An 11,049-nucleotide genomic window follows, 5' to 3' on the forward strand; every position below is an offset into this window, starting at 1 on the left:
CTGTATCAATTCAAAGATATTACAAAAAAAAAAAAAAAGATGGGCTATGTTTGTGAAGAAGTTGTCAGAGGCCTGGAGAAATAGACGTAAAGGAAGCCCCCAGGGAAAATTCTGCATATGATATTCTGCAGCATTATTGGGAATGGACTCATTCTGAGAATCTCAAAATTAGAAAGGATCTTAAGGGTGTCTACTTCAATCCCCATCAAATCCTGGACTCATATTTGCAACGTTTCCACCAAGTGGGCGTCCAGCCCTGTCTTGAGTACCTCGTTGGATGGGGAACTCTCTAACTCCCATTCTTTGGACCACACGATTAGTATATCAGGATATATTAAGGCAAATCTTGTGGTTGTTTTCATCCTCTAGTTCTAGATCCGTCCCCTGGGACCAGGCAGAGTGAATCCACCTTCCACTTATCTTCAGATATTTGAAGGCAGCTATGCCCCAAGCCTTCTCTGCTCTCAGCCAAGAAGTCCTTACTTCCTCAGCTAGCATTTTAAAGACTGATAATAATAAATTTCCTGTTTGGGGCTTACCTATGTTAGAGTAAATGCCTTATAAGTAAATGTAAAAATAGCTGTTACTAAATATGATTTGGATGTGTGATAAAAGTCTGTCAAATTGGTACTTATAAGTTGAAATTTTTTTTCTGTAGCCAAGTAATATATTTTTAGTAGATATGAACCAAATAAAGATTGGAGACTTTGGACTTGTAACATACCTGAAAAATGATGAAGCACGGACAAGTAAACATGGAACTAGGCGATACATGAGCCCAGAACAGGTGAGGTCCCCTTCCTTTCTGTTGGTATATATTTTTATCTCTTCCATTTTTTTAACTATAAAAGTAATAGGCACCTCTCATAAAATTAAAACAGTACAGAAGTAAATAGAATAAAAATGGAAAACTCTCCTTACCCTTCCTTTCTACTCTTCTCACTAGAGTTTGTGGTTTATCCTTTTAGATCATTTTCTTTGAGTTATAAAAAATATACAGATACAAATATATATTTACAGAGACTTTTTACATAAAAACATACATAAATACATTTTACAAGATACTATAATGTTGTTTTGTGACTTAATTTTTTTTTACTCAACAGTGTATCATAATCTTTCCATAGCTGTACAAATAGATTTGACACATTATTTTTAACAAGTGTATTGTATGCCAAAGTATAGATATACTGTAACTCATTTAATTATTGCCTTATTGATGGGCATTTATTTAGGTTGTTTCCAACTTTTTACATTTATAGACATGTTATGTGTCTTCCTCCTCATCTTTGAGTCTAAAAACAAATATTTCGATGATAATCAATGATAGATTCTTTGAAGTGAAATTGTTGACTAGAATGACAGGTGCAGTTCAAAGTTGATACATACTATTAACGCATATATGTGGAACCTGGAAAAATGGTACAGATGAACTGGTTTGCAGGGCAGAAATAGAGACACCGATGTAGAGAACAAACGTATGGACACCAAGGGGGGAAAGTGGCAGTGGGTGGGATGAATTGGGAGATTGGGATTGACGTGTATGCACTAATATGTATAAAATAGATAACTAATAAGAACCTGTTGTATAAAAAATAGATAAAATACAAAAATTCAAAGAAAAAAGTTGATACATGCTGTGAAATTGTCATTCAAAAAAAGTGACTCTAGTATGTTCTACTAATGTGTACGAGAATGCTGCCTCCTCCCTCACACTCTCAGTCAGACTATGGAATTATCAGACTGCAGTTTTGGTCACTGAGATGAATGAGGGGTAGCTTGATCTTTTTTTTTTTTTTTTTTTGGCTGCGTTGGGTCTTCGTTGCTGCGCGCGGGCTTTCTCTAGTTGCGGTGAACGGGGGCTACTCTTCGTTGCGGTGCACGGGCTTCTCATTGCGGTGGCTTCTCGTTGCGGAGCATGGGCTCTAGGCGCGCGGGATTCAGTAGTTGTGACACACGGGCTCAGTAGTTGTGGCGCACGGGCTTAGTTGCTCCGCGGCATGTGGGATCTTCCTGGACCAGGGATCAAACCTGTGTCCCCTGCATTGGCAGGCGGATTCTTAACCACTGTGCCACCAAGGAAGTCCCTCAATACTTTCTTTATGGTTTCTGGGTTAATCATTTTTATTTTGGAGGTCCTTCCTACCACTAGATTATAAAAATATTTCGTGTTTTTATTGATACTTTAGTTGAATTAATTTTTGTATATATATGAAGGAGTATAACTTGATTTTCCCCATGTGGATATGAAACTGCCCCATCACCATGTATCAAATAGTTAATGATCTAAAATATTCTTTTAAGGAAAATTTGTAGAGACAAAAAGTAGAACAGAGGTTACCAGGGGTTGAGGGGAGAGAGGAATGGGAAGTTGTTGTTTAATGGGTACATTTTCTGTTTGGGATGATGAAAAAATTTCTGGAGATAGATAGTGGTGAAGATTATGCAACATTGTGAAGGCACTTAATGCCACTAAATTGTACAAATGGAAATGGTTAAAACGGTAAATTTTATATATATATTTAACACAATATAAATATGCTATTTTATCATATATGAAATTCCCACACACTTATGGATCTGCTTCTGGACCCTATTCTGTCCAGTTGATTTATTTAATGTTTTTCCTCTTTAATATCATCCTGTTTAATTATTATAGCATTATAAAATGTTTTATATTTTAGCATTATAAAATTATTATAGCATTATATGATGTCCTGATAGATATCAGGACATTATTCTTCAATTAAAAAATGTTCTACCTTAAGCTTATACAGTACTGTAGGTCAATTATATCTCAGTGAAACTGGAAGAAAAAAATGTTCTTCGTGTTCACATTTACTATTCCAAATAAACTGCAGAATCAGTTTGTCATGTTCCACAACTGGTGTTGATGTTTTGATAGCAATTGCATTATATTTAAGGATTCAATTGAGGGGAATTGACATCTTTATATATGTGAGACTTCTTCTCCAAGAAGTCTCCAAGAAATTGGTATATTTCTCCCAATTATTCAAATCCTCTTCAGTCAGCTTTTGCCAGGCTATGCTATGGTAACAAATGACACTGATTTCCTAGTGGCATACACAACACCAAAGGTTTATTTCTTGCTCACGTGGTGTGATGGCTGCAGTCTTGGCCCAGTTTTGCCCCACGTGTCTCCTTCATTCTAGAACCCAGGCTGAAGGAAGAACCCTATCTGGGTATTGCTGTCCTCACTGCAGAAAGCAGCGTCAGAACCTTTTGATAGCTTTTAAGATTCTGCTCCTCAGTGGCATACATCACTAAAAGTCATTGCCCAGAGCAAATTGGCCAGCTCAAGACAAACACATGGTGGGGAAGTGTCATGCTGTTTCTGGGAGGCCAGTGCACAATTGGGAGCAATAATATATTCTACCTCAAGGCCACTTTTATATTCTTCAATGAAAATATTCAATGAAAATTTGTCTTTTCTTTATGAAGATTGCTCATATTTTTAAAGCTTTTCCCTGGATATGTATCGTGTTCTGCTATTAAAATGGGACTCCTTATATCTTATTGGTTATTAGTGAGGCTGTTGATTTTTAAAATATATTTATTTTTAATTGTGGTAAAATACACATAACATAAAATTTACTGTACCAGTTTTAAGTGTACAGTTCAGTGGCATTAAGTACATTCACACTGTTGTGCTACCATTACCACCATCCATCCACAACTTTTCATCTTGCCAAACTGAAACTCTGGACCCATTGAATAGCTCTCCATTCCCCTCTTCCCCCAGCCCCTGGCAACCACCATTCTACTTTCTCTATGAATTTGGCTACTCTAAGGACCTCTTATAAGTGGAATCGCACAGTGTTGGTCCTTTTGTGACTAACTTATTTCACTCGGCATAATATCCTCAGGATTCATCTATGTTGTAGCGTATGTCAGAATTTCCTTCCTTTTTAAGGCTGCATAATATTCCATTGTATGGATATATCACATTATGTTAATCTGTCGCATCGATGGATATTAGGGTTGCTTCTACCTTTTAGCTACTTTGAGTATCGCTGTATTGCTGCTATGAATATGGTTGTACAGCTATCAATTCATGAATGTTTGGCTTATATATAGACTCATTACTCTAGTAGGTGAGTTTTTTTTGTTTTGTTTTGTTTGTTTTTTTGGTTGATTGCTTACTGTCTATTTTCATCTTTTGGGGTTGTTTGTCCTATCTTTTTTTTTTTTTTTATAAATGCCCTTTAAAGATGATTTTTTACTGAAAGGTAATATATCTTTCAAAATACCCCTACTATTTTGTCATCTAAGAAAAAACACACTGAGCCACCTGATGGTTTGGGAGTCTAGAATGAAGAAGGAACACACCTCTTCCTTTGGGGACCATTCAGCATAAAAACATAGCAAGTTTTTTGCAAAGTGTGAAGGTAGAAGACAGTAGGGGACTAACAGCTCCCTTTTAACTCCCACTCTCTTAAATATCTCCTGCATCCTATATTGTCACATTTTATTGAGGAATAATTTATACACCATAAAATGCACAGATCTTAAATGCACATTTTTTTTTAGTTTTGACAAAGGCATAGACCTGTGAAACCTACAAGCCTATGAAAATGTAGAACATTTTCCTCACCCTAGAGTATTCCCTTAGACCCCTTTCCAGTCAGTCACTCCTCTCCACTGCCCAGAGGCAACCAATGCTCTGATTTCTATCACCATAGATTAGTTTTCCCTGTTCTGGAGCTTCATAAGAATGGAATCATATAGTATGTTCTCTTTTGTATTTGATTATTTCACTCAAAGTAACGTCTGTTGGAGAACCTCTAGTTGTTGCTCATATCAGCAGATTATTCTTTTTTGTGGCTGAATACTCTTCTTTTTTTTTTTAAGTTTTGGGTTTATTTATTTATTTATCTATTTATTTATGGCTGTGTTGGGTCTTCGTTTCTGTGCGAGGGCTTTCTCTAGTTGCGGCAAGCGGGGGCCACTCTTCATCGCGGTGCGCGGGCCTCTCACCATCGCGGCCTCTCTTGTTGCGGAGCACAGCCTCCAGATGCGCAGGCTCAGTAATTGTGGCTCACGGGCCCAGTTGCTCCGCGGCATGTGGGATCCTCCCATACCAGGGCTCGAACCCGTGTCCCCTGCATTGGCAGGCAGACTCTCAACCACTGCACCACCAGGGAAGCCCTGAATATTATTCTGTTGTATGAATATACCGCAATTTGTTCATCCATTCTTCTGTTGATGGACATTTGGATTGCTTCCAGTTGTGGACTATTATGAATAAATCTGCTATGAACATTTGCATACAGCTGATTTACTGGGCACAGTTTTAACTGCTTCACCTGCTCGTCTCATCTAACCCCGCAGTTAAACTATGAGGTTAAAACTACTGTTATCTCCATTTTATGGTTGAGATTATTCCCACATTGATGGTGATTCAACTATTTAGTGACAGAGATTTGAACCTGGGCAGTCAGACTCCACACATCTTGCTAATAAACATACATTGTTGTGTGATACATTTTGGTCAGGTAACTTTTTTGGCTTTAGAAGGCATGGATGTTTATATCAGATGAGTCACAAATGTAAATATACTTTGGTTTCTTCAGATTTCTTCTGTGAAAGACTATGGAAATGAAGTGGACATCTTTGCTTTGGGGCTAATTCTTGCAGAACTTCTTCACATATGTTCCACTTTGTCAGAAACAGTGAAGGTAAATAATCTCACAGAAAGAATTAAGCAACAAATATTATTGGCCGTCATGTCCAAAGTGCTGCTGCAGACAGTTATTGCCTTCACGTGAGGATGGGCTGGAGCATATTAGTGCTGACTGCAAATGAAATATGAATTTTTATCCCTTTCATGTTTGGGCAACCAATACTTTTTGTTAAAGACCAAAAACTTTGGTCTTCTTTGGAAGGTGTGTACATCTCATAAAACTGTAGCTGTTTCTTCCTAATTGAGTCACTCTGTAAAATTGTTTTGATTGCCTGCTTTGCATAAGACCCTGTGCTACGTGCTCCAAGGGTTATGAAAATAAATAAGCTTTGTCCTCAAGGAGCTTATATTCTAGGAGGAAAGGTAACATAAGACAATGCTGTAAATGTTTTAGGAGAAGGCATGAAGTCTAATGGAAACAGCTAGGAGGGAGTTCTTGCCAGCTGTAGGGATTTAGGTTTCATGGAGACATTTAAATTGAGCTCTGAGGGACTGGTTGACTTCTAATAGTCCAAATTGGAAAGAAGGCCATGTGGAGACAGGAATGTGAAAAGTGTGTTTGGGAATAGCTGGCCGGTGTCATTTTTATTGGAGTATATAAGTCAAGGAAGTAATGGTTGATGGTACTGGAAAGATATATTGGGGCTAAATTAAGGCAAGAATATGGACTTTCTTATGGAGGCAGCAGGGAGCCACTGAAGCCTGCAGGCAACTGGATATCCTAGTCTGAAGCTCAGTAAAAGGGACTCACCTGGATTCGACAGCCTTCTCTGTAAAACAGGGATAATGAAAATACCTATTGCATGGGGTTCCAAAAAGGATGAAGGGAGATAATTCATATGGTGCTCTTAACACTTCAGCATGCTGTAATGTTCAGGATGGTTATAACATGGGGTGGGTGGAGGAGAGGATTCCTGCTTGCTTCTTGGCTAAAGAGATTTTCCAAAGATCTAGAAATATCCCAGATTTAGGGTATCCCCAGCTTTAGTGCTTCCTAAGTTTGTTTTTTTCTCCAAAGTGAATAATTTCCTAATGAATATATATGTTTAATTTTTAGCTTTTTAAAGATCTAAGGGATGGCATCTTCTCAGATGTATTTGACAACAAAGAAGTAAGCACTTACAAATAATCGGAATTTTATTTATTGCAATGTTTTATTTCCTAGTATTGACTCTTACTATCATTACAGAAAAATCTTCTACAGAAATTACTCTCAAATGATCCCAAGAAACGACCTAACGCATTGGAAATACTGAAGACTTTGAAGGAATGGAATAATATTACAGAGAAAAAGAAACGAAATACATGTTAGATAATTAAAAAGTATCCTTCTTCTGATACTCCATTTTCCTATAACTGTCTAAAGTCTGCTTGGGAATATTAACGGTATTTATCTTCTATTTTCCTTTCTCTCTTAATTTTTTGCCACATTTGCAAAAAGGTTTGCATTTTTTCTTACTTCAAAAACATTCTTACATTTGCCTTCCCCTCGCTCATCTCCTTATTATGAAGGTGGGGGAAAAAAATCCCTCAAATTTTCTTTTTAATACCAATTAGTGAATCAATTAATGAATGACTATTTATTAAATGCCTACTGTTTCTAGGCCAAAAAGATATAAGATCTATCTCTGTCCAAAATAGCTAACAATCCAGCTGGAGAAATACGGTAACCATGAAAAGATAAGTATAATCACTTTGGAAAGCAATTTGGTATCATCTAGCAAAGTTAAATGTATATTGCCATTCCTGAAAAGCCATCAATTCCATTGCTACATACATGTGCACAGGAATGTTCATAGAAATGCCATTTATTATAGTCAAAGGAACAGGAAACAACGCTAATGTGCACCAGAAGAAGAATGGATACATAAATTATATTCACACACTGGAATACTATATAGTGTTCTATAGTGAAAATGAAGGAATTACAGCTAAATGCACTAACATGCCACATCTCTCAGGAACATAATATTAAGCAAACAAAGCAGATTGCAGAAAACACTGTATAAAGTTCAAGAACATGCTAAGTGAAATGTGTGCTTAGGTATTCAAACAAATGTGGTAAAACAATAAAGGGGAGAAAAGGATTGAGAACTATTATTAGATTCTGATAGTGATTGTCTCTGAGGAGGGATGGAAGTGATGTGATTGGAGAAACGGACTTCCGAGGTAACAGTTAACTTTCTTTTCTTACACTGGCTGTTGAGTCCACTAGTGTTTACTGCATAATTATTCTATTTCTCTTAAATACATTTTGTACCTATTATAACAGACACTTTAAAGAGATGATAACTATGCTGTAAGACAGTAGCTGAGCATAGAAAACAATCAGTCTGGAGGGGTGAGATCACTGTATGCTGAGGAACCATGGCACAGGGCTTAGAAGTGACACTCCAGTGAGACTTCCAAGTATGTGAAGGATTTAGATGAATAGAGAGGAGAACATTTGGGCAGTATGGGCAAGGGGCATGGCATGCGTTCTGGAGAAGATAGATTTGAGGAACATTGGGTATACTAGTTTGTTTCCCTGAATTGCTGTAGGGAATGCCAGAAAATAATATGAGCTGTATCTTGGAAGAACCTGAGGGTAACTTTAAGCTTTATAGCATCCAGCTACCATTCTAGAATTGTCGTATAATTTCACAATTTTTAAAATGAGCCAAATTTAGGCTTAGCAGAAAAATCATAGTAATAGATAATACTTTTGTGAAGGCTTATAGCAATTTCTAAAAAGTGTTACAAAAAGCATTTAATATGGTCTTCAACTCCCATGCAGTATTTGATTAAGGCAAGGTTCATCAATGGATACTAAACTTATTGGTTGGGTTGAAAAGGCGTTGGGAAACAGGAGCCTCAAAAGGATTTAAATATAGTCCCACAGATGATATTACAAAGGGGAAAATGTATCTTTAAAATGGAAAGATCTTGTCACCACAATAATAAAGTAATTAAATTTAGCATCACCGAAAGTGGAAGAACCTAATATCATGACGCTCCTGATGTGATGTAAGAATTATACACTATCACCTATTTAGTTTTCTTGCCCAAAGTGTTTAACTGGAATTTAATCATGAGGAAATGATTAGACAAATCCTGAAAGAAGTCATTCGATAAGGTAATTAACTTGGATTTCTCAAAAAGTCAGTATCATGAAAAAAAAAAAAGTAGGTGAATTCTTCTAAATACAAAGAGACTAGAGACATATAATGACCAAATGCAATGACCAAATGCAATGCTTGAATCTTGACTGTATACTTGATATAAAAAAAAAGAAAAACCCAGAAAATAGCTATAAAAGACATTTTTCAGGTAGTTGAGAACATTTGAATATAAACTGCATATTAAATGACATTATAGAATAATTGATAATTTTCTTAGATGTGATAATGATATTATGGTCATGCCGGAAAATGTCTTATTCCTAGGCAATGCATGCAGAAATACTTAGGGGTGAAGCGGCATGACATATGCAACTTCCAAATGTTCAGCAAAAATCAATGTGTACATATATATATATAGAAAGAGAGAGAGAGAGGAAATGTGGCAAAATGTTAACAATTGAAAAATTGATAAATCTAGGTGGACAATATAGAAGTGTTTCTTGTATTATTCTTGGAGATTTTCTGTAGGTTTGAAATTTTTCTGGGTGGAGAGAGATCTTTTTTAAGAAACTGATATCTGAATTTGATGAATAAGGCTAAACTCAAAAGAAAAACCAATGAATGTGGCAAATTAGTGTGAATGTGGCCTTATTTTTACCTTCTTTCATTTTTTAAATTTAAGTATAGTTGATTTGCAATATTATATTAGTTTCAAGTGTACAACATAGTGATTGAATACTTTTTTATATCCTTCTCTCACTTTAATATTTCTACTACTATGAAGTAAATAAAGCATCCCTTGACACTTTTATTTATTTGAGTATATATTTTCTCAGCCTCAAAACTATAGTAAATAAAAAGTATCCTCAGGCTTCCCTGGTGGCGCAGTGGTTAAGAATCCACCTGCCAATGCAGGGGACACGGGTTCAAGCCCTGGTCTGGGAAGATCCCACATGCCGTGGAGCAAGTAAGCCCATGCACCACAACTACTGAGCCTGTGCTCTAGAGCCTGTGAGCCACAACTACTGAGCCCACGTGCCACAACTACTGAAGCCCACGCACCTAGAGCCCATGCTCCTCAACAAGAGAAGCCACCACAATGAGAAGCCCACGCACCGCAATGAAGAGTAGCCCCCCCTCGCTGCAACTAGAAAAAGCCTGCACACAGCAACAAAGACCCAACACGGCCAAAATTAAATAAATTTTTTAAAAAAAGTACCCTCTTACCAGAGGAGGAGAGGGGCAAAGGCCAGGGACCTTATTTGGTAATTAAAACATACATACATGCAGAGATTTTGAAGAGCTATTGTGACCTAGCTGCTTCACTAGAAACAGAACTTCTAGGAAATTTTTATTACTAACCACACATATATTTTTTATTAAATGTGCACATATTTAACATAAGTACATATATATGTAACATACTCAGAGCATGTATGTTATTTGTGTTAGGTATATTTAGTATAAATACACATATACATATATAAGTGTGTGTTTGTGTGTATGGACAGCTATATAATTTGTGGGACCCACTGCAAAATGAAAATGTGAGGCCCTTTGTTCAAAAATTAACATGGGGCCTTACGCAGCCACACAGGTTGCGTGTCTATGAAGTCAGACTTGCGTGTACATACACATGTGTATACACACATATATACGTACATGCACACGTATGTATGAAATGTTTAGGAGTCTAAAAGCAAGCTTTTCCCAGATTCCATCATCCAGTGTACCTACCTGAGAGAGAAACTCATAGCATCTATTTCCCACTTCAAGTTCAGCATAACTTGAGGTTCTTGGCATGCTAACTTTTTCATTATGAATATGGAATAATTTCAATATTATTCATATTTTTAATGTTTTTATGTTAAAACATACACAAAAGCAGAGACTAGAATAATGAAACTCTATGTACTCATTACCCAGCTTCAACAGCTATCAATATTCTGTCTTACCTGTTTCATTTACCCCTTCCTTTTAAAAAATGTCTTTTGCTGGAGGATTTTAAATGTCAGGCATTGTATCATTTCACTTGTAAATACTTAAAGATGTATTTCTAACAGATTAGATCTTTTAAATTTTAACCAAACCACGATATCATTGTCACTCAACAAAATTAATAAGGTTTTCTTAACTATCATGTAATAATCAGCCTGTATTGAGTTTTCCTATCTCAAAAATGTCTTTCTATAGATTGTTTAAATCAGGATCCAACATTTCATTTAGTTGGTATGTCTCTTTTAC

The 11,049-nt window shown here is 36.4% G+C and overlaps 1 protein-coding gene across 1 annotated transcript in view; it reads left to right on the top strand.

Annotated features, from left to right (window-relative positions):
- Positions 1-9,616, top strand: part of EIF2AK2 (eukaryotic translation initiation factor 2 alpha kinase 2) — a 35,267-nt gene extending 25,651 nt beyond the window's left edge. The window contains exons 13-16 of the mRNA XM_007167156.3: positions 659-787; positions 5,595-5,699; positions 6,762-6,815; positions 6,894-9,616. Coding sequence (XP_007167218.1) covers positions 659-787; positions 5,595-5,699; positions 6,762-6,815; positions 6,894-7,016 — 411 coding nt within the window. The 3' untranslated portion in view covers positions 7,017-9,616. The remainder of the gene's footprint in view (positions 1-658; positions 788-5,594; positions 5,700-6,761; positions 6,816-6,893) is intronic.
- The last annotated feature ends 1,433 nt before the right edge of the window (positions 9,617-11,049 follow it).

Source organism: Balaenoptera acutorostrata, chromosome 12, assembly GCF_949987535.1.
Source record: "Balaenoptera acutorostrata chromosome 12, mBalAcu1.1, whole genome shotgun sequence".
NCBI lineage: Eukaryota > Metazoa > Chordata > Mammalia > Artiodactyla > Balaenopteridae > Balaenoptera > Balaenoptera acutorostrata.